Genomic DNA, 27,785 nt, shown 5'->3' with positions numbered 1-27,785 from the left:
AAGTCTGTACCATGCAGATATGCAGGTTATCTTTCATTCTTCCCAGTCTTCTGAGAATACATCCAAGGGACAAAGCCTCAGGAAATACAATTGTCCTTTTAAGCTTAAAGGGTAAATGGATGATCTTGTGATTAGAGCACACTGGAGTTGCAGGCACAGGCTCTGTTTGTGATTGTGCCAAAACTCCATACAGCCAACTTTTGAATTTTGAGGATAATCAGGAGTTGAGTAAAGTAGACAGTGAATGGATATAGATAATAAATAAATGAGGCTGTAAGAATCCTCTTTAAAAGATGAAGAAAGCTCTAACTAGAAGAGGGGGCTGTGGTCTGAGTGACATGCACTGTTGACATGGCAGTGACGACAACGGCCATATCTCACCTCACTGCTGAACACCTTACAGCCTGTGACTCTGGGTGCTGTGAATGCAGATTTGCATGGTTGCAGTGTCAGCCTGGGACTCACTAAGTGATTCATCTCCTTAGGCTTCCAGTTCCCAGTCACGGCAGTGACAAGCCCTCAAAGCTTGAAGGCTGGCATGCTGTTGAGCTCCATTTACTTCTTTGCTACAAGGTAATCCAGATATCAAGGTTGCTGTAAGGCTGCAGGTTCTGGAAAGCTTCCAGCTTGTCAACTGGAAGCATCTTATGCTCTGTTGTGTGATTTTCTCTGAAGCCAGGCTTTTCTGTGAAGAGAGAGTTTCTTAATTTTTGCCAGAATGTTCTCAAACAATTGTGCTTGCAGCCCTTCTCCTTCAGCTGTGAGCTACTCCCTGCTGCACCTGAAGGTGTGTGCATATCTCTTGTCTGGAATGCTCTTTTTTTTTATGCTTTTTTTCTGCTGGTAGTTAAAAGGAAACATAAAAGGAGCTAGGAAACACAAGGGTTAATGCTGGGAAGTCTGCGGGTGCAAACAGGGTTCTGTGAAAAATGAAATGAAATTGGGTGGAGGTAGATAAAAAGAAATCTGAAATGATTGTTCTGTAGAATATGGCCTTTCCACATAGGCAGAAATTTTTCTCTTCACTTCTGTCTGAAGAGAGAGTCAAATAGAGGATCTCATCTCTTAATTAGAAAGAAAAATACTCATCAAACACATCTCATCACTGGAAAGCTAATGATCCACAGCTGCTAGTCTGAAAGGGCAGGCTTTTTTTCTGAACAGTAGGAAGTGTTAATCACTTTGGATGAGATTTCTTTTTAAAATATACCGTAGTTTGCAAAAGAATAGGTTATTCAATATTCCAACTTAAATTATTTTTTGAAGTGTTGTACACCAGGGATAGTGTCATGTGTCTCCCTGAATGATCATTTAATGCGTGTGTCTCTCGCTAAGATTATCAACTGATGTGATGTTGTAAATGGCCAGTTCATGCCTGTGACTATAAAAATCTTGATCTAAGAAAAAAAGTCTTCCCTTATCGTCTTCTATGTAGGAGATGGCAGCTATATTAAACCGTAACCTTTGAGACACCTACTCCTCCCTTAAAATAGTTGGGTTGTTTCAGTTATGATACGGATCTTTTTTTAAGCAAAGTTAGAGCCATTATTTCTTTGGTAGAGAGTGAAACAGATAGAATCCATGTTCCAGTGGATGTGTTAGAGGCATGGACAAATCCTAGACCAGCCCTTTTATATCTGTTCTTAGTTTTCCTGGATTTTATTTATTTATTTATTTATTTTTCTTGCCTGTATGTCTTCATTGGATGGATATGTAGACTTTCCTTGCCTTCATGGATGAAATGAAGTTAAGGAAGTAGTTTAGTACACACTGCTTCTTCCCTTTCCCCATAAGCGTTAGGTCCTTTATGTGTTATGGCTAAGCCCTTGGCTTTTCTTTCTGTCCTGCAATAGATTTTGGGATTTTTCATGTTCACAGAAAACTTTTATTTACGGTTGGGAATCTTCCTGTTTTCTCCCTTGTGTATTTCTGTGAATCCAGTTTTGTTCTGGGAAGATAGTGAGCCTATTTCACTTGCAGTGCCATCACTGTGCTAGCCTCCTGCAGCACATACCTCATTTGTGTTGCAAATACAGATTCTCTGTTTTCCTGGTGTCTGGCTGAGACAGGTGCCTAAAAGGAAAAACTGATTAAAATTCATCCGCACTAAGTGGAAATGAGGCTGGTAGGTCAACAAAATCATCTGAAGGAAACGGCAGGAATAATAGTCACGTTATGGAAAGATATGTCCATAGAAGTCATAAAAAGGTAGTATCTTAGTATAATATCTTACTAGCCTACAATTTACAGTTTTTGAAGGAATTAATGACCTTAAGGATCACTTCACATGTAGAAATCTCAGATGAGGAGTATTTGAATGAGAACTCATTGATGTTCTGAAGTACAAGCTATATGATGACCATGTTCCACAGTCTCCAGTCTGGTCAGTATCTCCTGATACCATCTAGGTTGCTGATTTTATTTCTCTGGAGCCTGGGATATTACTTGAAGTTTGTTTGTTTGTTTGTTTTCCCAGCTTTTTAACAAAAGTAGGATGGGAACATAAGGAGGACTCTATGTATTGCCATTCCTGAACTGTTAATCTCTGGGGCCCTCTTTAATGGTGGTTGGATACTGTTTGCTGACTTCCAAAGCCCCCTTCAGCATGTATCCATTGACTCAGGGCATTTCTGGGGTTAATGGGTGCAGGGATTTTTTGCTTTGCTTTTGAGATGTGAATTCTGGTTCAAATTGGCTATATCAAATTTACAGCATCAAGTCCCTGCAGATCTTGCTCTCAAAAGGGTAGTTAGAAAGCTAGTGGAAGAACTCTCAAAATCTGTGAGCTGTTGTTTGCTTCTTATTCATTACCATTCCTAACAGATTTCCTTTTAAACTAAACAACCTAAAAAAGATGGTTTTCTTTCAAATGAAATATTAACTGTTAGAAGTGCCAGTATCCTCTTACATATGTCATACACAGAGCTTTTTCAGTCCTTTCAGTATTTATTGTATTTCTCTTGCAGACTCACAGGACTTCTGTATGTACAGCATTCAGTGGTAGAAATTTGGGGAGTAAGATAGGTTAGTTTAGTTGATCTGGAGACAGAAAATTACTTAAAATACAGATTTTTATTTTATTTTTTTATATGTGAAAGTATTTGGTAAGATTTTTTTCTAACTCAAAACAGAAATCCAACAGAAGGCTGTTAAATAGGGATACATACTGAAATGCTTATTTTCTTCTTATTTAAATGTATATACATCTTCATGAGTGATTTAGCAGAATGAGCAACGTGGCTTTAGGTTTGCAATTCTATGACACAACACCTTTGGTCAGTTGATAATAAAAGTAGAAATATTCCAAAGCTTATCTAGTTGGATGAAAATGACTTAGCAAGATTTCTGAAACTTAAGTGTATGCCCAGCTACAGTAAGCAACATAATTTGCTATAATACTTTCATCTGTGCTTTTTGGCCATATGTTAAGAGAACAACCCCAGGCTATGGCAATAGCTGTCTAAAATTAAAAGGGGGGTTGTTCATAAGTGAAATGAGATGTAGAATTGTGTTTAGCTTCACCCTGTCTAATCCAGATTTCTTAATTCTTTCTCGAAAACCAATAATTTCATTCTAGAATCAAAAAGGAACAGTATCTGTCCAGATGACAGATGGCTGCAGCATCTAACAAACGTTTAGGGTTTCCAGGCTCCACAAAGTCATCTCTGTACTGCTTGATATATCTGACAGACCTGAGGCTAAAGCTCACCCTAAGGAGAGCGTCACAGCCCTGCAACAGAGATGCAGTGTTGGGAGTTGTGCGGTGGAGATGGGTCCTGCTGGAGCATAATCTCCATGCTACGGTGCCAGACGCAGCCCTGCATGTCATGGCTCACATCTGTGGGAGATGTGACCTGGCCACACTGTGCTGAACAACATTCAGGATGTTTTGAGGAAACACTTCAAATTGAGCAAGTAAACGTTGTTGGACGAGTAGACATGGGCAGTTCCTTAGCATGCCCTTCAGTCCCATTTCCTGTGATACTGAGATCATCACTATTTTACATTCTTTTGATTAAAATACTTGAACACCATTTCCCTGTTACTGTGGTTTTTTTGGCGTGGTTTTTCTGTACAAAGGAATTTTTCAGATTTGTTTATTCCTGTTTGTGTGACATTACTACAAAGTTATCGAGTTCTGTATTTTGAACAGCAAATTAACTGTAGAAATAACCAACCTTTTCTTTATTATGCTGAGATCTTATTTTTATGCCATTTTGGTTTATTTTGTCCAAATGAGCATTTTTAATGAGAAAAAAATTAACATTTCTTCAGGCTACACTATAGCAACATTCCTTTGCAAAAATGAAACTACAAAGCTATAAAATAGCTAGTAGTTGTTTTACACAGGTAAGTGGCCACTCAGCAAAATGTTTAAACAATTTACCTGCCTAAATAGATGTGATTTAGAATCATTACTTTAGAATCATTTTAATTTGTTGGTCTTGATTTTAACCATCCTGAAGAGCTTAGTGTAATGCTGAGCTGAATCACATTTCTTCCTGTTCTGTCTTCTAGCTTTTCCTTTTTGTGGTCTGGAACTTTGAGCTCTACATGATACCACTGGCTTTGTTGTTGCTGTTGGCATGGAACTACTTCTTGATCATATCAGGGAAAGATAACAGGCAACATGATACAGTAAGTCTTCTCTACTTCAAGCACATGTATGTTCTTTTCTTTTTATAACAGATACAACTTTGTAACTATTTTTAAATATGACATTTTTCGAAAATTGTTTTCTTTTGAATACTCAGTGGACAGTTTCCCCACTTGGCAAGTTAATTTTTCTCCAGCTGTCCAAGGAATGTGCCCATTTTTGCTGAAAATACATTTAAAAGATATAGAGCACATACTATCCTCAGAATAGGGTTTGTGTGGGAGCGGAGATGAGAGGCTTATAGGTCATGGGAAGCCAAATTCTTTGGAAATGATTGTGTGAGACTGTGTCCTTATGTTGCATTTTTTCTTTCAGATACTGAAGTTAAAGGTTAAAATGATTACAAATTGTCAACAGTTTCAGAATGTATCACACTTTATTAGATTTTACAGTTTATCTTTAGTATGTTACCATTCATCAAGCTTAATATAAACCTTTTCTTCTTCGTCTATGCCATTATATAATTAAATGCTTGTATCTGGGATATAGAATAGCAAACATTTACTAATAACTGACATTTAAAAAAAAATAACTGACATTAAAAAAAGCATAGTTCACATTTTCAGGAGTACATATCAAAAATTGAAGTTGTATTCTGTGCTATGCAAATTTTCTAGTATCAAAGCAGCTTAAGGATTTTGCTCAGTCTTATGAGTTTAATATTTGTTTCAGTATTCATTCCACAGAAGCAGTCTGCTGTCTACGACACTCTGAGCTGGATGGAAAACTAGGTGGAGTAAAAGAAGAAAAAAGGGGAAGGAGTGTAATTGGTCTCAGAGAATAGGGTTTAATGGGTCACGCTCCATCTGGAGGTCGGTAATAAGTGGAGTATCAAAGCATACAAGAGCTTGTTCCATTTAACATCTTCATCAGTGTCCAGTAGCTAGTGACAGACTGCAATCCCATCACCAGGACAGTGGAACCAGTTGATACAGTGGATGTGTCAGGTAGACCTGAGCTGTTGGAATGAGCCAATAGAAGCCTCATTAAGTTCAATAAGGAAAAATGTGAAGTCCTGCTCTTTGCATGGAATAATACCACGCAAAGATACAGGCTGAGGATTGATTGCCAGGGGATCAGTTCTCCTGAACTGGACCTGGATATCTTGGTAGACAGAAGGTAAATGTGGCAGCAGCAAGAATCACCGCAAGCATAATGGGCTATGTTAACCCCAGAAGCGCAGTCAGTTGTTTAGGGGAAGCAATTGTTCTCCTCAGTATTTGTGAGATTACATCTGGAATACTGTTCAGTTTTGGACAGCCCAATTCAAGAATAAAGTTAATTAACTGGAGTGAGTAGAGTGGAGGGCCAGCTATGTGCGGAGGCACTTGACCCACAGGAGAGACTGAGGGAAGTGGGCTCAAAATAGCCTGGAGAAGGGGCTTCAGCTGACCCAGACAGCAGCACTCTTCTGTCTGCAAGGGGGCTATTGTGAAGGCAAAGCTAGGTTTTTATTGCTCCCTGCAGATGGGAGAGCAAAAGGCATACAGTGAAACCAAAGAGGTTCAGGCTGGATAATCTTTTTCGTTGTGAGGGCAGTTAAGCAGTGAAATAGGTTACCTATCCAGGGAGACTGTGCAGTCTCTGTTGCATGTTTTCAGGACCTGGCTGGCTAAAGCCCTGAGCAACCTGACCTGACCTCATTGCTGACCTTGCTGTGGGCATGAGGTTGGATTAAACCCTTTCTCAGGTTTCTTCGAGCCTCAATGGTCATATGACCCTAATGTCTAGTAGCTGCAATTAATAGTAACCGGAGGAGCTAATATAGCCCTGATCCTGGCACTGGTGTTACCTATCCACATCACTAAGATTGTTAGGCTTCAAAGGGTCATCTAAAATAAAGGGTGGAGATGATAGAGATATTCCCTAATCCCAGAAATTGTCACTTCTAGCAAGAGCCTAAGATCAAGCTTGAAAAGGCATATTTCTTAAATCACAGGCCTTTGTCTCCTGCTGCCTGAAATGCTTAAAGCTTCTCCATCTGAGATTTTATGAGTAACTGAAATCCCTTATCAAAGGAGAGATTTTGCTTGTGAGCTGCAATACACTTAATTTCTCTCTGAAATAACACCTGCCTGTGAAGATTAATTGAGTCGCATAACTTTGTTAACAAAATAATGAAGCTACTGATGGGCTCTCTGTTGAGAACACCAAGCGATGTTCTGAAAACGTTCCTTTTGCTGAGACTGTTTCAGACCAAGCCGTATGGCTTGTATCAAATAGTCAGATTCTTCCTAAGTATTTGATATCTGTGCTGCTAATTACTACTTTTTATTTATTACAAGGAAGTTGGGATCTCATTTTTAATGAATTGAGCTTGGTTATAACATCATAGCGAGCATCTGTCTTTTATGAAGTGGTCTGCTGACTTATTGAATGTCTTTCTAATTAACTCACAAATCTTCAGTAATACTGCTAGTGCTTAGCTCAGGTCATTAGCATACTATCATTAGATTAGGAGTCATTTAAATATTTCTGTTTTCTTATGCAAAATGTAAATATGAACTAAAGTAATTAAGCAGTATTTCTTGGTGGCTAGAGAATGCTTCAGGATTCATCTGATTTTGCTTCTGTTCCCAGGTCTTTAGAGATTTCTTTTATACCTCGGTGAATCACTGATACTTATCTTTGAAATAACATCTACCTTCAAATGTTACTTTGGAATCCTTAAGTTAACGCAAGAAGATAAATATATTTGCTGTTTTTTCTTACTCCATGGAGAACTGTAGTTAAAGTGTATGTACTTCGAATTTGTTTCATGAGAATGGGAGATACTTAGATTTTGGGCCTTGAAAAGAAGTTACAATGAGTTCTTTTTCATTGTAATATCTCTGCAAGAAAATAATTATCAATTATCTGATCAATGAAAATTTTAGTGACTGTGCTTCACTTCAGATAAAGGAAATGATTCAGTAGGTTTCTGTCCCCTTGGATCAGCCTTGACTCATTCACATTTGAGTATCTCTCTCAACAGCCATCGTTTCTTTCAGTCTGTCCTCTTGTACATTGGTTTCTTTGAAGCAGCTTGTAACTTAATTGCTTGTGGTATAATTCACCTGCAAAGTGGTCTAGTTTACTCCTTCCTAAAAAGGCGCTGCTGCTCATCGGAGTGTGTGATTATTCTGCCACTTAATTTGATTCCTGATAAGTTCAATGTGCAAGTTCTTTATTGAATTAAATTTGCAACAAAGCTGGGCAAGGGAGAGCCCTAAGTGCATCTGTCTACTGCAAGTCTGATGGAAAGTCCAGTGGAGAGATGAAGGTGCATATTAGGTATTATTTCTTTCCTGGATTCAGCTGGACTCTGTAATATTGATTGTTACTGTGGTTTTACTCAAATGCTGGCACAAATTTTAAAAAAAAGTTGGGTTCTCTATTGTACATGAAGGTCAATATTAGTTGTGTTTCTCAAAGGCAAGTTTTCATCGGGAAACTCTTGCATGAAATACTGGGGTAACTGGTGAGGTTTTGTGCTGTAACAAAGGAAAGTGTAGGAGAAACGATACAGATGTAGATTTAGTGGATGGTTTTCTGAATAATCTGTGAGAATTGAGAACTGATCTAAAACAAATAAATTCCTGGCATTGACTCATACAACAGGAAGTAAAAATCACAGAATGAATATTTCTTTCCAGTATTAAGCTAGGAAAAACCACAGAAAAAGCATTCTTAATGCTTTCCTCTGAATTTTGCAGCAACATTTTTGCCTGAAGCTTACCTAGCTTCTTTCCCCAAGGATATTTCTTGACTTAAGAAAATAGTGTTTAAATTCTTGCACTTCCTAATAGACATACTCCTAAGTATCTGATCTCACCATATAATCTATTTCCATTATGACTGCTGTTTTGATCTTAAGCAATCACCACCAAAATGTACAAGGTTGGAAATGATTGGATCTGAGTGCTTTCTGCATGCGCACACTTTTTTTCCAGTGTCTTTTTCACATTCTCTGAGGGAGAACAAAGGTAGCAACTGCTTCCACTTTCCCATCCCCACTGCCATAGCTTCATATCATCATGCTGTTGGAAGCAGCCATTCCTATTACCTATTACCTGCTGAGGGAAATACTACCACTGCATCTTATGGCCCTGTGCACATTGAAGGTATAGGGCAACCAAACTTGTCATGGTGACAGACTACCTGGGCTGCATGGGGCAAACAATACAAAGTCGCCTTACCTGCTGGGAAACCTAAATTGAGTTGCAATAACTGTATAACTAGATACATTCATCCTCACCTGGCTGCAGTTGAAAGAATTGTATCCAAATTAGCAGAAAGTGTGATGGGGTCTGTAGCTTCTTTTCATTCATTTTCAGAAATGTACAAGTAATGTTAATAAGATGTTTTCAAGTATGTTGGAAAAAAAGATCTCACCTTTGTAAAGTTGCAAAAAGAGCAGCATTGCAGCATTGCTGTCTGGAATTTTTTTTCTCACTTCTGTCTGGGATCTTTATTCTCACTTCTATTTCTGTCTATTTCTAAGCAGTAATTATTAGGATCTCATGAAACTGGTGGGAAAAAAAAAAAAAAATCTACTTTGGTTCTGTTCTGATTCCCTGCTAGAGCTGCCTGACTTAAGGGATGGGCAGATAATCTCTCAAAGTAATTAGAATTGTTCCTGCTCTCCAGCTGCTGTTGTCCCCTTCTCTGAGACAAAGTAGTTGACTATGTGGTCAGAAAACGTACTGCAAATGCAGCATGGTTTGCATGAGTTACCAACTAAAATGTTTGGTCTCTCTTTTTTTTTTTTCCTATGTACATATTTCTTTGTTCTATGGTTAGGACAGACTTCAACATTTTCTCAGCTGCTGGGCTGGCATGTTGGATCTGTTCCTGTTTTCCCTTGACTGATAGGGTGCAAGTGACAGATAGGGTGCCTAAGTGGTTTTCCCCTCAGTGCTGCCATTGAGGCAGAAAGGTTGAAAGAGGAACAACTGTATCTGGTGGGTCAACAACCAGTTGCACAGCTGTTATCAACAGGGACTTTGTTTTCACAAGTATGGGGTCCTCTTTGAGTACTGAGGACTGATAGGAAGAAACAAGATCCACTTCACCAAGTTGGTCATTCTCACCTTTCCCAGAAGGCTGGCTAACATGATAAGGAGAGTATTAAACTTGAAGTAATGGGGAAGGGTGCTGTTGCATGCATGCAGGATTGTGGAGGTGCAGTGGGCTTGTTCTCATAGCTGAAGTACAGTGGACGAATACAAGATTTTTAGTTGTGGCAAGTCAAGATGTCAAGGCAATGCAGTTCAGCAAAGGGAAGATGATAAAGGAATTGGGGAAGAAGCTGGGAGCTAGGACTGTTCAACCAAGAGAAGAGGAAGCCTGGAAGGATCTTAATGTGTTTAGCTCACTGATGGGAAGGGAAGAAGGAGCCAGTTTCTCTTAGTGGTGCCCATGACAGGACAGGAGTCAGTGGGCATAAAACGAAGTTTATGGTATTTCATATGAACACCAGAAAGACAGTTATAGTGAGGGTGGCCCAACATTGGAACAAGATATACAGAGAGACTGAGGAATATCCGTCCTTGGAGATATTCAGGATCAGACTTGATACAGTTCTGGTCAACCTGCTTGTAGGTGACTCTACTTCAACACGAGGGTTGGACCAGATGCCAGATAGCCTCAAGAAGTCCCTGCAAACCCTAGCCATCCTGTGATTCTCTAACTAAGGATACTAATCCTACACGCCTTTTTGGTCTATTATTTGTTAGATTTTTTTTTTTTTCCCCAAGTAATTTAAAATTTAGTAAGCGGGATAATGCACATGCTTGGAGTTACCTATAAATGCTCCTCTGCCATAAATACCCCTATGGAAAAGTACTTTAATCACTTCAGTTCATATCCTATTTATTGTTAATATTTAGAGCCTTAAAGGAAATGTTAAATAGCTGATTTCCTCTTAAAGTTTCAAGTTGCACGTCATTGCATAGAAAATGATGGTGAGCAGCTGGGAGTTAATGTGCCATACACAAATTCTTATGAATCTGTATAATAGAGTATATATGCATATTATTAATCTTGTAAGACTGGTATAAAATAATATGATACATCTTTAATTTCAGTGGAGATTTTTTATGAAATAAGCTTTGATGACTTATGTTTCTAGAATATATGTTTCTTTTAAGAGTTAGAGATAGACTCGTTTAGGGTAATATTATGGAACAGAAGAACAGTAACTTTAGTAAAATACTAGATTTCATTTTCAGACTTTGACCAGTTTCTGTGGATGTTTTTTATATAGTCCTCTGAAAGGACAAAAAGAGAATTTTGCTCTGATCTTCAAAGAAATTTATGGTATATGTGGGTTTTATCTGATAGTTTATTTTAACCTTTGTTTGTAGGCTTAGATTTTCTTTTTGTTCTTTGACTTCATATCACAGAATCACAGAATCACAGAATTGTAGGGGTTGGAAGGGACCTCCAGAGATCATCGAGTCCAACCCCATATGTACTCTGGAAATAAGAAAAACAAAAATGGAAATGGAAACAAGGATGCTCATGAGTATATCCGTCTCACTGGATTCCCTGCTTCCTCAAGAAGACACAATGAGTTTGGGTTAGCAGCGTAACACCCAAATTCAGTTGCGGGTTTTTTGCCTAATGTCCAAATAATTATCTCTTTGGAGCAAGGCAGCAGTGTGTCAGAACCTTTGGTGAATTTGGGTCAGCTTCTCCTTGGTAAAGAGCACCATTTTGTACAAACAAACCCCACCAAAAAAGGAGCTGACTTTAGCATTCTGTTATTTGTCCTGGAAAAAGTGAGTTAGCAAGCAGATAATGAGACAGTTACTCACTTTACCATTTTTGTTTTGTTTTGTTTTGTTTTACCCACTGTAGTCTTACAGTGTGCAGGAATGACTCCAAAGTTTAGCAGGATTTCTGCAGATTAATACAGTGCAAACACCAAGTTTAGATCCATTGCAGATGCAGCATTGAGATGCTTGTGCTAGAAGTTCCAGTGCCTCTTATTCCAAGGAGACAACAGGGAACTTTAGCTGAGGACTGAAGTTTTTTGAAGTTATGGCAAAAGTAATTATTGTCCCTGTATTCTAGCTAGACTGTGTCTAGAATACGTCATTTTCACAGTGTGGTACAAAAGAAGGTAGTCATGTTGGCCATTACATCTTGGCCTCCTGTTTTGACTCTGAGAACTTGGCCTCCAATATGACAGCAGCAGCCTTAAATTCTCCAATGTATGAGGGCTAGTGGGAGAATACAGAGTTGGGGATAGAATGTAAAAAAAATTTAAATTATGGTGCCAATAATCAGAAAAACAGTTATTTTTCCTGGAACAGTTTAAAACATTACTTAAAAGGGTTTCACATTGTGTTTGCTGACTGCTGCTAATTAGCCAAATACTCTGTACCTGGAAATAGATGTTTATTCTGTTACAGATAGCAATCAGCACAGCACTGAACAGTGCAGCAACGTCCAGAAGGTTTTTTTTTCAACCAGGCAGCCCTTCTTACCATGGCCAAATTAATCAGAATCTCAAACCTGCTCTCCGTTTGTTATCGTCAGTAAAAGAAGTTAGAAAGGCTTTTGTAAATAGGTCATCGCCTGCCTGTGTGCTCAGCCTGGGTGCTGTCAGAGCACAAAGACCACAGGCAACACGTGCCTGAATATTAAGCAGTCTGCTGAGAACTGTCGCTGTCTTCATGTAGCTGTTTGTTCTTTCTATACAATCCATACAGTCAGGGAGGAAAAACACACGAGAGTGCCCCACTGTGGGACAGAGGCTTTTTTAATAAATCAGAAAAGAAACATGAAAATGTCAGCTTAATCAAGCATTTAAATTTTATTAATCAAGTCTAATTTTTATGAGTGCAAATAATCGCTGAAGCTGGACAAATTTGCTTTAGATTGCATCAGAAACATAATTTTAATATTTAATGGCCTGCTGAATTTAAATGGAGAATTATCTTTATGAAACATGCTCTTCATAATTTGCCATTAAATGAGAAATGAGCAAATCAACATAAATCTTATATAAAGGTTATTTAACTAAATGTTGGCACTATAAATATTTTAAATGCATTATGCACTAATTTAACAGTCACACAGTACACTATGTAAGGATATAAGTTCGGCTGGAAGCGTTTCTCTCTGGCAGCATAATAGAATGTAATACTGCAGTTAGCTCTCTGAGCTACGGTTAGACGAGGCTGCCCGCATGGCCAGTGTAACCCCTGCATGGAGGCTCATCTACAACATCTGAGAATGCAGTAACCTCGTGCTAAAACTTTGTATAGCTGTTCTCATCCCAGCAGCGTTTACAAAAAACGGTTGCACTGCAGAATTGGAATATTATGTCTGATTTTGGTCACTTGAAGACAAAATGTCAAAATCCAGCCCTAGACATTTTCAGCATTAAAAATAAAATAAATTTAAAAAAAAAAAAAGAATTTTTTTTTTTTTCCTATCATAAGCCAGTTGATTAGTTAATGTAAGTTTTGCAACACTTGTTCAATTACACCTTGCTATATTTTTGGCATCTAGCATAAAATTCAACTTCAGTGCACATAGAGGCATTTTTCCTAAGAAATTGTTCTAATGACTTTTGTTTTCATTTGCATCAGGATTTAAACTGCAACAAGATTGGCATGACAGATTAAAGTGGCTATTATAAATAATGTGTTATGAACTAAGATCAGCTTAGTTTACAGTAAAAATTCCAGTAGTCATGTGAATTTTTTAATTCTTTTTGAGATTGTATTTTCCTTAAAAATGTTTTAATTCAGTCTAGACTAATATAACTTTGGAATTATTCTGCAGTGTTAATGTATTAATCAAAATATGCCAATATCTGATTTTTTTTTTATTTTACTGAAATTGCATTAATATGTATATTATATGCAACATCCCATAAAATTAGTAACACTTTTTTTCCTACTGAAAAGCTTACAGCTCCGAATTGTAATGTAATACATAATGTTAGGCTCACAAGGTTAGATTTGCTTGAATAAATGCTAGTTTATAAGAGAAGGGTATCTGCTCCTACTGGAATGTTAATATTACTTGGAGAAAGTTAATAACAGTTTAAAGCACCATTGTTCCTTTATGCTGTTAACAAATATAATAAGCTATTTTATTGCAGAGAATTATCATAAAAATTTGTTAAGCAGTTTTTATTAGTGCTGTATGGTAAACTTATCACTGACAGTTAACCATACAGTGAGTGTTTTTATGGTATTGTTTTTTTTTTTTTTTTGTCATGCTGAATTTAAATGAACCACTCTAAAATCAGAGATATGACATTTTCAAATGTACAGTGCAAGTTGAAGCCTTTAGATGGAGACATACTTCAAATAAACACCTAATATTCACTTCACAGTGCATTATGTAAATGCAAGAAAAAGCTAAAATAACCACATATTGAAGAAAAAATATATAGAGGGAAGCAGGGCTTCTACTTACGCCATTTTTTATAATAAAAATTACATATTCTTAGTTACATTAACAACTGAATATTGAGGGCATACAAAGCTGTAACCAGGAGAAAGGTTACGTGTTCTTGTATAATAAACTGTATGTACTGCCCAAGCATATTGCCAAGAAATTTATTGTACTGCAAATAAAAGTTCTGTTGCTGATATTACAGAACTACGTGTAATCAGTAACATGCATCAAAAAGCATCTGATAGCCATATTAAAGTCTCATTTCCTATTAACAATGAGACTAAATTACAACATGAGCACTTCCCAGAACAAGCTAACAAAATGCATTCTGTGAGATGAAGTAATCGTATTTGAGTGTCTCTGTAAAAATCAGGAAGTATTTTAGCAGTAAAGTACTAATACTTCTCTTTTTAGTCTACTGTCTTCTGAACTTACTGGCAAGCTTATCATACTAATTATTATTACATCTAGTAGCTCAGTTATCTTGATGATAACTGCAGTGGAAATACCCCAAGGTCAAACATTAGCAGAATAAATCAGGATCAGTAGTATTCCAGATCTACTATGGTATTAAATCAGAATCTGTTAATTTATTTTTATTTTTCTTATAAATTTGGTATAAAAAATGGACATTTTAATTAAGCTGTATCTCCCAGAAAGTTTCTCCTTAACAATACAATGAAAGGAGCAGACATCATGTTGTGAAAATGGCCACAAAAACACTCCTGTCGTGGGCTTGTGGGTGGTGGATGCCTTTGCTTTAAGTTCAAGGATTTCAAAACTACCTGAAAAATCCTAACTGGTTTTGTGCATCCTACTTCATTGAGACATTCTGCATATAATTTTTTACTGTACACACAAACACTGTGAATTTTAGACACACATGTGTGGTATAGTCTATATGTAGGCAGTATGAATTACATGAAATCCAAACAGCCTTGAGCAGTACAATTCTGACTATGTTCTTTACATATGTAAAAGGTATGTGATTCAGAACCAATTCTCATCCTCTTTTATTTTACCTTCCAGAAATTAATACCTTCATATGAAAATCAAAATCTCTGCAGATATTGTGACACTGTAGCATTAGATACAGCATAAACTATTTTCTTTTGCTTTTCATTTAACCCAACTATGTTTGAAGCACTAAATCAAGTAAAATTTAAGCAAATCTAGGGAAGTGTTGTGTACTTCATGTTGTTGGATTAGCTGAAGAAATTAGAACTGGAGACAGTTCATGAAGTGACTTGCTGTTTGCAGTGAAAAACAGCAGGCTGGTAACGAGAGACTAGGGCCTTTCATTAAAAGTGTTCTTGAGTTTCAGTGTGCCACTTTTCCACAAAGTGCTTTCAAGAGGTATTGTAAAGTTCTCTGCAATCATTGATTTTTGATTCAAGATGCTTCTAAATAACTAGAATGCAAGCATACTTTGCAGGTGTTGATGTTGGAAGTCACAACAAATTGTTTTCTCATGAATCCTATATTGTTTGTAAGTCAGCAGATCATTTTTAGAATAAGTACAAGTTGCAGTTAGTTGTCAACTAACTAAAAAGACAACATTCTAGTCCATAAATATTTGGGTCTTTTCTATGATGCAAATACGGTATTTGTGCTGCCTTGCAGTAACCTTATTCAAGAAAACTGCACGTAGTTGCTGCTGTGACAGAACAAGTGCTCCTGTAATCTTGTATAAAGTACGAATTGTACAATATTTATAGACAAAACTCTTTTACCTCAATGAAGGTGGGAATGGATCAATAGGAAAGGCAGCATGCAGGAATTAGACTGCTTTTTGTGATTAGTATGTTTTCAAAAGGTCTATTTTGCACAGAAACAATCTAATTTTGCTACATTTAAACAACATCTGCTTACTGTTTGTCTGTGGAGTAGCTGACATGCCATTTTTGAGGACATCTACATGCGTTTTTTAAAATGTCATCTGTATTAGTATTACATTCAAAGAACAGTACCAAGAATTAGGTTCTTTCAAGACCTTCTACCAGTATGTGGCACATAAGTCTGTGACAAGTGACATTACAGAAGGTCATGTCACTTTTAACTGCTTGCATTAGATCTTTCTGATTTCCCCGGTGCCCTTCCTTTGTTTGATTAATACTACTTGATTTCAAGCAAGCTATCGGTAGGCATAATTTAAAGTGAGTGTTCTAGGGACAATCTAAGATTTTTGCCATAGAACTTTTAACAAAATAACTCTAATGTTTCATTTTATCCTCATATGCCTTTTCCTGTTCTCTCTCCAACTCCCTCTATTTCCTTCTCCTCCTCCTCTCCATTATACCTCCCCAGAGTATAAGGCTTGACATAGAGATCTGAGTAACTACTACGTTGCTTCAAACCAAAGAAGCACATTCACGCTTTATTTGAATAGCAAGAACCTTCTATCAAAGGAGAAAAAAAAATCCATTGTGGATTTTTATGCAGTATTCTTAGAATCAGAGAATGGCTTGGGTTGGGAAGGGACCTCAAGCATCATCAAGTTCCAACCCATGTGCCACAGGCAGGGCTGCCAGCTGCTAGATCAAGTACTAGATCAGATTGCGCAGGGCCACATCCAGCTTAGCCTTAAACACTTTCACGAGTTGGACATCCACAGCCTCTCTTGGCAGCCTCTGCCAACACCTCACACTCTCTCAAAAAAAAAATTCTGCCTGACACCTAATCTAAATCTCCCTTCCTTTAGATAAAACTATTCCCCCTTGTCCTGTCACGATCTGCCCTTGTAAAAAGTTGATTTCCCTCATGTTTATGAACTCCCTTGAAATACTGGAAGGCCATAGAGAAGTGTCCCTGCAACCTTCTCTTTTCCAAGCTGAACAAGCGGAGTTCCTTCAGCCTATCTTCATAAGAGAGGTGTTCCAGCCCTCTGATCATCTTCATGGCCCTCCTCTGAACGTTCTCCAAAAGCTTCACATCTTTTCCATGTTGGAGGCCCCAGCCTTGAATGCAGTACTCCAGCTGGGTCCGCATGAGGGAAGAATAGAAAAGGACAATCACCTTCTTCTCCCTGCTGCCGCCTCTCTTCTGATGGAACCTATGATACCATTTGTCTCCCAGGCTACAAGTGCACATTATTGGCTCATGTAACGTTTTTCATCAACCAGGACCCCCCAAGTTCTTCTCAGTATCTGGGATTACTTTAACCTAGGTGCAAAAGTTTGCACTTTGTTTTGTTGAATTAGTTTCACAAGAACCCACCTTTCAAGTCTATCAAGGTCCCTTTGGATGGCATCCCTTCCTTCTGCTTTATCAATCACAGTGTTCATCTTGGTGTCACCAGCAAACTTGCTGAGAGTGCACTCAATCCCATCATCTATGTAATTGATAAAAATGTTAAAGTGTACCTGTCCCAAGATGGACCGACTGGGGGACACAGCTCATCATCAGCCTCCACGTGGATGTAGAGCCATTGACCACAACCTTCTGGCTGCAACCTTCCAACTAATTCCTTACTCACCAAATAATCTGTCCTATCTCTTCAATTTAGAGATGAGGATGTTGTGGGGGACCATGTCAAAAGCCTTAGAATCATAGAATCATAGAATCACCAAGGTTGGAAAAGACCTAAAAGATCATCCAGTCCAACCGTTCACCTATTCCCAATAGCTCCCACTAAACCATGTCCCTCAACACAACATCCAGCCTTTCCTTGAACACCCCCAGGATCGGTGACTCCACCACCTCCCTGGGCAGTCCATTCCAGTGCCTGACCACCCTTTCTGAAAAGCAATACTTCCTAATGTCCAGCCTGAATCTCCCCTGCCGTAGCTTGAAGCCATTCCCTCTGGTCCTATCACTAATGACACGAGAGAAAGAGGCCGACCCCCAGCTCACTACAAGCTCCCTTCAGGAAGTTATAGAGAGCAATGAGGTCTCCCCTGAGCCTCCTCTTCTCCAGGCTGAACATTCCCAGCTCCTTCAGCCTCTCCTCATATGGCCTGTGCTCCAGACCCCTCACCAGCTTTGTTGCCCTCCTTTGAACACATTCCAGGGCCTCAATATCTTTCTTGCAGAAGTTTGGGTTGATGACATCAGTTGCCTTCCCTTTGTCCACAGAGACAGTCAATCATTTAAGGCCACCAGTTTGTTCAGACACAACCATCCATTGGTGAACCTATTGGCTGTCTCAGATCACCCATTGGTCCCTCATGTGTCTTAACATCTCTCCCAGCAGGATCTATTCCATGATCTTCCCCTGCACAGAAATGAAGCTCACCTGCCTCTGGTTCCCTGAGTTCTCCCTCCTCCTTTGTTGTTTTTTGGTGTTTTTTTTTGTAAATGGGAGTGGTGTTTCCCTTTTTCTAGTCCAATAGGGGCCTCACCTGACAGCCACGACTTTTCAGATGTGATGGCAAGTGACTCAGCAACCACATCAGCCAACTTGCTTAGGACCTTGGTTATATATTGTCCTTCCCCATGGAACTGTTTTCTTTCAGTCTCATGAGTAGGGCTTGGACTTGCTCCGCCCTTATAGAGAAGTAAATTTTCTCCCCCATTTCCCACCTAGAGGTTCAGGTTCAGAAATATGAGGCTCAGGGATGTGTGAATCTTGGCTGCCAGTGAAGAGGCAAAGAACTCACTGGGTACCTCAGCCTTCTCCATATCTGTTGTATCCAGTTGTCCTTTCTTACTTAGCAGAGAGAGTATGTTTTCTTTGGCCTGTCTTTTCTACCTATGTACCCGTAGAATTCCTTCATGTTGTTTTTAAGATTTCTTGCCAAGTTCAGTTTCATCTGCACCTTGGTTTTCTGATCCCATTTCTGCAAGTCTGAACAGTATCCTTGTATTCTTTTCAGGTGGCACACCCTTGCTTCCAATATCTGTACTCACAGACTTTGAGTTCTTTTCCCTCAGTTTGACCAGCAGGTCCTTGCCAAGCCATGCTGGTTTCCTGTCTCCACTGTCCGCGTTCTTATTCTGAGAGGTGGAGAGCTCTTATGCTATCAGAAGGGCATCTTTAAAGAGTAGCCATCTTTGTTCCACTCCTGCCTCTAAGGACTTCTTCCCAGGAGATCTCATTCAACAATTCCTCAAACATGCCAAAGTTTGCTTTCTGAAGTTCAGAGTCCTGACTCCACTCTTTGCCAGGCCCATGTTTCTTGAGATCATGAACTCAATCATGTCATGGTCGCTGCAGCCCAGGCTGCCTCCAATCTTGATATCTTTAATGATCTCCACATTGGTGAGCACTATGTCCAGCAATGCTTCACCTCTGATTGGTCTGTCCAATATCTGAACCAGAAAGTTATTGTCAATGGGCTTCAGGATTCAGCTGGATTGCTTGCAGCTCACCGTGCTGTCTTGCCAGTGGATAGCTGGGTGGTTGAAATCCCTCTTCAGGATGAAAGCCTGTGAGCATGAAACTTCCTGTAGCTGACACAGGAAGGCCTCATCAACAGGTTCCTCTTAGTTGGCCCATAGTAAATCCCAGCCACCACTGTCATTTATTGGTCCCATCCATAATTTTAACGTGCAGGCTGTCCAACTGTTCCTGACTGTTTCTCTGAAGGAGCTTCTTGCTGTCTATCCACTCCTTAACATTGAGAGCAACTCCCCTGCCCCTTGTATTTTGCCTTTCCTTTCAAAAAAGCTTATAGCCATAAGTGGTGGAGTTCCAGTTATGTGAATCATCCCGCCATGTTTCTGTGATGGCAATAACATCAACATTTTCAGAGTGCATCACAGTTTCCAACTCTCCTTGATTATTTCCTATGCTGTGTTCATTAGTCTACTGTCTCTTCAACTATGCTTTTGGATGCAATGCCTTCCTGGAGGAGTCGTTCAGCTGGTCAGTTCTCTTCCTTCTGCTCAGATCCCTGCTTCCCACTGGGAGGACAGTGAAGAACACCACTCGTGCTCCTGACCCCTTCAACACCTTCCCAAAGGAAGCAATCTTCTTTGGATATTTTTTTTGCTTCCTGGTTGCAGGCTCATTCTTCATATACAGCTTTTATGAGGCTTCAGCATATTTTTCATATATCTGCTAATTCTTCATATATCTAGTAAGTCTGAATAGTCTACTGTTCATGTTTTAATTTGTGTGAAAGTTCTGAAAAACCATTGTTATGGAGCTTTAATGGATTACCTTATTCTGTCCATGCTGTCTGAATATTCATGTGTTGTTTTTCTTAACTCTTCTTTAGAATTTCAAGAAAAGTGAAAGCATAGACTAAGTTTCATTTACATTGAAGAGTCTGTATCTTGGGCTTGAGAACACTATTACTTTATTTCACTACAGTAATTGAATTCTGTTTTCCTTTCCAGATATTTCAGTACTCTAAAGCCAAATGTAATTCATGGTATGACTAACCTAGAACAAGAACACAGATTGGTAGTGACTTTTGAATTGAAAAACGGAATGCTTGAGATGAAAATCTGGGTTCAGTCCTGGGGATTTAAGGGATTTCAAAGGACTTTCTATATCCTTTAAACAATTTAACATTTTGCCACTGTGTAGACGCTTGTAAAGTACTTTAAAATCATTAGATGAGGAAGAAAAAAATCACTTTGAAGTATTATTATCTGGATAATTTAGAATGATTATTGTTGTGTAAGTGATCTCATATGAGATGCCATCATTTGCAACAGTTTCAGAGGTTTCCAATTCAACTACTTGTCTCCAAGTTAACTTCAGCACTAATGTGAAGTAGGCATTCCTCTGTCAAGACAAGGAAATTCTGGATGTACTTTGAAAAGTTATTTAAGTGTCTTGGGAATATTAATGTTGAAAAAGTAAGAGACCTAGTGAGGTTAGTCAGCTCCAGGCATAGACAATATCTGAATCAACAGATTCAGGCATATATCTTGGGCTTTAGACACTTAATGATGTAATTACTGATCTTTTTCAGTGTGGCAAAAGGGCTTCCATCCCATTCTAGCCCTTAAGAGTTTGTTTTTACCCTCTCAGTTCCCCTATTCCTCAGAAGAAGTGATGCAAGCATTTCCAGAGATGCTTTCTAAACTGGGTCTGTGAAATTATCCATGTTAGGAGTTTTAGGATGGACTTGTTTTATGCTGTTGGTATAGTTACAGCTGATCTCCACCAGCAATTGGAACCACTGGGAAGACAACAGTGAGCTGCAAACAGAGGAGCAAGTTGTTGAGGCAGGTTCTTGGGAAACTGAAAATGCCTTCTGCTCTACAGCAAGGTCCATGAAACGGTGTCTGAGGTGCTTCCAAATGGGGTCTGTAAAATGGTACAGTGAACTAAGCAGCAGCTAACAAGCATTTCAAAACTATGTTCTCAATCCTTGCCAATCTTGTTGAAAGGTTCAACTCGCCTGTCATTGTCCTGAACTCTCCTGTTCTTGTCTCTGATCCTCTTTCTTTAATAGAACAGTGCTGACTTTAAAGGGAAGTAGAGACTGATGAGGGAAGGTCCTTCCCAAACAAAATCCACATCTGTTATAGGAAGGATCTGTTAGGCAATGGATTCAAATGAGGATGAGCATCTGAAGTAAATTGTTTTGAACTGTGCTGTTGACTGGCATGCAGGCAGAGTGCTTTATCTTAGGTGTGATAAAACACTGTATATGTTTGTCTTCCAAAGGGACCCAGTAACATGGAAAAACAGAATGAATCACAGAATGGTTTGGGCTGAAAGTACGTTAAAGATCTGGTTCCCACTCTCTGCCACAAGCAGAGCTGTCATGATTATCTGGAATCTTCATGACAGTTGAGCTTACCCTGAGAAAGGCCTTTGATGTGCGCTTTTTTTCTTTCTCTTTCCTGAATTTTTCTATTTTTCTGTTTCCAAATTTGGCTCCTTGATCATGTTCAAGTCCTTTAGTTATTGGACGTGGGTATGAATCCGCTGAGAATCACTGCTGTCTTTCAGGGGAGATTATGGAGTTACAGTTGTAATGTGTTATCCTAAATGACAAGTATGCTGAAGTTATTTGTAATTTACTTTGTAACAAAGTACACGGTTATTTCATATGGTGACCAATCTGTAACACAGACCAAAGGAGTAGGGTTTCATACCAATGAATTTTTATTTTGCTTACCTTTTAATGCATGTTTTATAATATATAGTTTTTTTGTTAAGCACCCGTATGACGCTGGGCTAGGTGGATCTTTACTGGGTTTCCTTATGTCTGTTTTTGTATTACAATAAATATTTGCATATAAGTTATTATATAAGTAGCTACATCCTTTCCCAATATGAGAGAATACCAACTTAATTAGAACTCTCTCCACTATTTAAATTGAAAAATACGTAATGTATAAATGTGGCAACTAGTTAGCGATTAACGTGCAGAAAGTTAGATGCACAGATTGTATAAAATTGCTATTAAGAAACATAGAGATAATAGAACATATGGTGTGTGTTATTGTTGTAAATCAGAAGGAGACAAGCTAATATGAATTTATTCCTGTTTTTTTATTTTTCAGAAATCTCTTGATGTACACTGTAAATTCTAGTAGAAATGTTGCGTTTCTCTAGGTAACAGTAAATTAAAATGAGCATGTGTGTACTGTACAGCCACCAGTGGAGATGAAAAAGGATTCCTTTAGTTAAAACTATCATACATTGAATTTTGAACTACCTTTTAAATACTTAAATTGTCAAGCAAGCATTTTGTACAGGAAAGGTTTTCAGTGTGTAATTCCCTAATGTATGTCAGTTAACGCTACAACACTTTCCTAAATTTGAGTCTCTAGATGAAGTGTATTTTCCTAGTTGTACATTTTCCTTCTGCGCATTTATTTCAAATGTTAATAAAGTTTTCATCTACAAAAGGGTTAGAATTGACAGAACAAAATTCTTCCTTTTTAAATCATGACAACTACTGCTGTTTCTGTCTGCAGGTAGTGGAGGACATGCTAGAGGACGAGGAAGAAGAGGATGACAGAGATGACAAGGTAATTATCTTTCCTAGCACTTGGGTACCTGGGGATGGGAGAATTTAGACATGACACTGTTTTTACAGACAGTTAAAAGAGGAGTTGAAGTGTTTTAGTCCAGAAAATTGGACAGAGCTGTTTATCATCCTAACAATGCTACTGTGTATTGCAGGAAAGGATAGAGGACTATAAATCCTGCCTTTTTTTTTTTTTTTTTTTTTTTTTTTTTTCTTGGTCCAGAGCTGGGTCAAATATTTTTTCTGCCAGGAACAAAAATAATTCAGCTTGTCTGGAACTTGATAGCTCTTGTGAAGATAACTGCAGTGACAACTGTTTTTGAAGGACAAAAATTTGTCCTGTCTTGAGTATTACAAATAGGGCTGCACTTCAGGGGGAAAGTGGTGTAAAAATAGCAACTCCATACTGGTTAAAGACAGGATATTGACATCTATAATTTTCAAAGGATTACTTGGTAGAAGAATGGCTGAAATATTTTGCACTCTGTATGACATTTAAATAATCACAATTCTCATAGGCGTCCATTTGATTTGAAACTGGAGTTGTGGCCTAGCAAGCTGGGAAACTATTGCAGATCATTTGGCTATTTGAGGAAACGTGGTTCACTTTGGAGGTTGCTGATTGGGTTGAAGATTGCAACCACAGTAAATAACAGCTCGTTTCCACATCTTATTGAGCCAAGCTATGGGACTGCTTGGATTGGTTGTCCCCCAGGGAGAAGGGAAGAACGGAGAGAAGAAATTAGAATGACCTTGCACCACGAAAGCAATGGCTAGCGCTGGCGGGACAGCTTTCTGACAAAACAAGTACAGAGCAGAGAGTCCTGTCGTTTCTGGTATTTTCATCCCAGTAAGATGATACCTGTGAAAGAAAAGGAAAAAAGAAAAGGAAAAAAAACCTCACAATTTTACAAGAACTCTAAATTAAAATAAAGGTTTTTTTGTCCTTCATAGATTTTTCCCCACTTACAGAAAGTTATAAAAATGCAATGATTTTCTTTTTTTTCTTTTAGAGGAGAAAAAACAATGTATCTAATTTATGTCCTTGACCTTTGTTTCTAGTTGAGATGTACAGTTATATACCAAGAATTCATATGCTGGCAGCAGCATTTGAAATGTCAGAAAATTCATTGTGATTAGTTAATCCCGTGAATTACTATTTTTCTGTTAGCTAACACCTAAGATCTGAGAAATGATAAAAAAAAAAAAGAATGTATTTTCCTCATTCTGTTGCCAGCTCAAACATTTTACAACTGACAGAAAGATATTATGTGAAATTCTTCTATACATCACTTAAATCGTTAGCTACATCATTTCACAATTGGCAAACACTGCAGCAACAAAACCTTTTTTACGAAACACGTAGGTGATGGTTTTTAACACTAATGATATGAGCATGTACTTCTGGCAATAAAATATATGATTTATTGCAAAGGTCAGCTGTGTAGCTTGTATTTTAACGCAACATGCTGGCTTTGAATCATCATTTCTCTTCTGATAAACACCGATCTGCCATCCATTTGAGGCCATTTTCTCCTGTTTGCTCCTGCTTTATTATTAGAGCTAGCGCAAAAGTACAGTCCCAGCAGTGTGTGTATTCCTGGATATTTTAAATAACTGTGATTAGTTCACAAAAAATAATGCTTGACTGCTTCTGTAGTTTAAGTCAGCCTGTGTAGTAACAGCCTAGTTGTTTTAGAAATTGCTAAACAAACTCCTTAAGAGAGGATGGTGAGGGTGGGAGCAAGCCCCCTCTCACTAGCACGCCCATCCGGTTTTGTGGCTATCAGCAGATGCCAGGCAGGCATACCCAGTTGGAAGTACCACTCGAGGTTTCAGTGTCATGATCAAGTATTTAGCTTTCTGGAAGTGACAACAGAATTTGTATATATTTCTGGATACAATTACCAACACTGAATAAAAGTAACTACTTGCATTGGCATGTACATTTAGTGAGCTTTTTTACTGAGTATTTAAGAAGTGTCTTTCTACGCAGAAGGTGTTTAGGAATATTTTTATGAATTTAAAGCTGTCTCCATTACTGCAAACATTTTGAGCTCTCATAACTGAATACGCTGTATGAGCAGAAAATTACACTTCTTAAAAATGTGTGGACTTCCATGTATATTCACAGTTCTCACAGTGGGCATTATTTAGCACTGGGCTAGATTATAAGTGCATCATTCAAACTGAGCTTTCTGTGGTTAGATGTGTGTTAGAGTGGTTTTTTCCTTTGTGGTGCACTCAAACGTGCCCTGTCAACTACTGCTGGTCCTTTTGCATCCTTCTGTCAAAATGTAAAGAGTGCCATTTCATGTTATTTTAATTTATTTCTGTGTTGTCTTAAAGCTACGTGCAGAACAAAATTTGGTGAGAAAACATGCACTTGTTTTCTAACACCAGCTGGTAGTGACCTTTGGCTTTTGTTATTTCTCTGTTTCTTCATACGGTAAAATAGAAAAGTTAAGTCGATGAGTCTTCTGATGTGATAAAAGTAAGTAGATTAATAAATGTGCCTAAGCCTCACTTTAATTGAAAATGAAGCATATGTTGCCAGTATGTAAAATATGTCCCAGATGTTTGACCATGGCTAGTGTCTTAGCTTTCCTTGATTACCACGAGGCAGTTATTAGTCCTGTAACCTTTGTACTTAATGGTAAATGGGGTTTTACGTGGCACAGAACAGGAGCACCTGTTTTCTATTCAGCAAAGACCCCTGCCAGGCTTTACCTAAGCCTATCCATACGTTTCCACTTAGCAGATTGTTGGGTGATTATGAAAAGTGTCTTTCTTTAGAGCCAGCTTAGCTATTAGTCATTTGCTCACAATGAAAGGGCAGCTCCTCAGCTACTTGATGAGGTCCACGTGAGCATGCGCTGATGTAGGTTGTGGGACGTGCAACAGAGGACTATCACTTGACACTCCAAATTGCGCAGCTACAAAAGTAATAAACTGAGGATGATATATAGTGGAGTGCATGTAATTAGTTAATGTGTTATTCCAGTGGTATTGTATGTATTGCTGAGAGGAGTTTGACAGGGTAGATAAACACCATGCAATTTGCTTAGTCTCATTCTAATATTCTGGATTTTATTAACTTAAAAAAAAAAAAACAAAAAAAAAACAAAAAAAAAACTCCGCTGCAATTAAGTTAGACAGTATTGTCAATTCAAGGTCACAGGATGTGTTTTTGACTGGGGAATATTAATTTTCATCTTCAGTTTCAATATGACTAGTTAAAAATGGATAGTATACTTTTTCCTGTATCAGATACAAAGTAGTGTTTAAGGTGGAAAATACTCTTTTTCTAATTTTGTTTGTCACATCATGTGTCTAGGAACTGAGATTTGTTTGGCTCAGGCATTTGTCATAGGTTTAATACTAGTTTCCAAAGAAATTGCACTAGATTCTTCATTCCATATGTTCTGTATGTCTTGCTAAACCTGTGCTAACCGCAGATTTACAGTTTAATGTGATTTCTTTCTCCTCTCCCTCCTTACTTTTTGGTTCCCTTCCAAACACTGGCTTTCACACTAGCACAGAGGGTAGATGATTTACTGGAAGTCAAGTTATTAACAATCTACCAAAATTTTTTTAAACAGTTATATAATAATAATGTAATGGTCAGTAGGCATAATCTATGTATGTAATAAAGATTTTAGTTTGTCATTTTTGAAGTTCAGGTGCTTTATTCTTTGAAAAAGTTCCTCATAAGATTTCAGATATTCACGAAGAAGTTCAGCTCAGCATTGTGTGGGAAGCACACAGCAGGCCACAGAATTGATCCAGCAAGAGACACTACTATTGTGGATTTTAATGGAGGAAGATTCATGATATAAACCCTATCCTATTTTAACATTTGGTTGACAGCAACAATATTTTATTAATACAGAATATGCAAATCATTTGAGCTTCCAGCTATTCTCTCTTTAGGCTTCCATTCTTTCAGAAATACTTTGCAATGTTCTTATGCTTCAAGACCACTTTTGTAGCTTTTGTAAATGAAAAAAAGTTGAGTCAACTTAAAGTCTTTCTAAAACTTGTAATCATCTTGGCCAAGAGGTAACAGCCTTGTTTTCAAGGCAAGATACATTCATAAAACATCTCCTGCATTTTTTACCATTACTAGATCACGAAGAATAGGTAACTCCACTATAGCAGATTGTATCCTATAAAAGATAAGATTGCAGTTTATTGTAGTCATAGTCAGTTCCTATAAAATAAATAGTGGAAAAACAATAAAGGAACAGGTAGTGAGTGAAGTAAAAAGAGAAAATTCCAAAATGTAACAGATAAGTACATTGGTTAAGCTGCAGTTTTATTCCACCATTAGAATGATGCATTCATGAAACATGCAAACACCAACTGTAAATACTGAAATGTTAAGAGTTTCCATTCAAACTGTAACGACATATGAAACTGCAGTCCCCTGAAAACTTTGCTAGATTGTCAGTACTTAAGAAACAAACCTTGAAGTGATCAGTCTGAAAAAGCAGCAAAAGTCAGTGCAGTTTGTTTTAGCTCAGTTTAATTATTCACAGAGAGACAGTGGTAAAGATTGTGATGTTTGTATCATGGTTGTATGAAGGAGGGATGATAGGTTGGCTTCTTCAGGGCATAAACTGGAATATCAGCTGATTCTATTTTCTGATCTTTCGGTCATCCTACCTCTGAACTTGCCATAGCCTGGATGTACCTTATATCACGTGGACCTTTCATATAGGCACTTCCCCAAAAATCAATTTCATTCTACTCAGGAAAGGGCATCAAATAGACTTCATGATCGGAGTATGCACCTTTGCAAACACATGACTGAAAGCCACCTCACAAATTGAGTTTTA

The 27,785-nt window shown here is 38.1% G+C and overlaps 1 protein-coding gene across 1 annotated transcript in view; it reads left to right on the top strand.

The window, feature by feature from the left end:
* Positions 1-23,993, top strand: part of MCTP1 (multiple C2 and transmembrane domain containing 1) — a gene marked incomplete at its 3' end in the record, with an annotated part of 232,985 nt that extends 208,992 nt beyond the window's left edge. Inside the window, exons 16-18 of the mRNA XM_079548229.1 lie at positions 4,519-4,638; positions 22,892-22,945; positions 23,958-23,993. Coding sequence (XP_079404355.1) covers positions 4,519-4,638; positions 22,892-22,945; positions 23,958-23,993 — 210 coding nt within the window. The remainder of the gene's footprint in view (positions 1-4,518; positions 4,639-22,891; positions 22,946-23,957) is intronic.
* Positions 23,994-27,785: the final 3,792 nt, after the last annotated feature.

Source organism: Tetrao urogallus (assembly GCF_951394365.1).
Source record: "Tetrao urogallus genome assembly, chromosome: Z".
NCBI classification, from domain to species: Eukaryota; Metazoa; Chordata; class Aves; order Galliformes; family Phasianidae; genus Tetrao; species Tetrao urogallus.
This window is presented reverse-complemented; position numbering and strand designations above follow the sequence as displayed.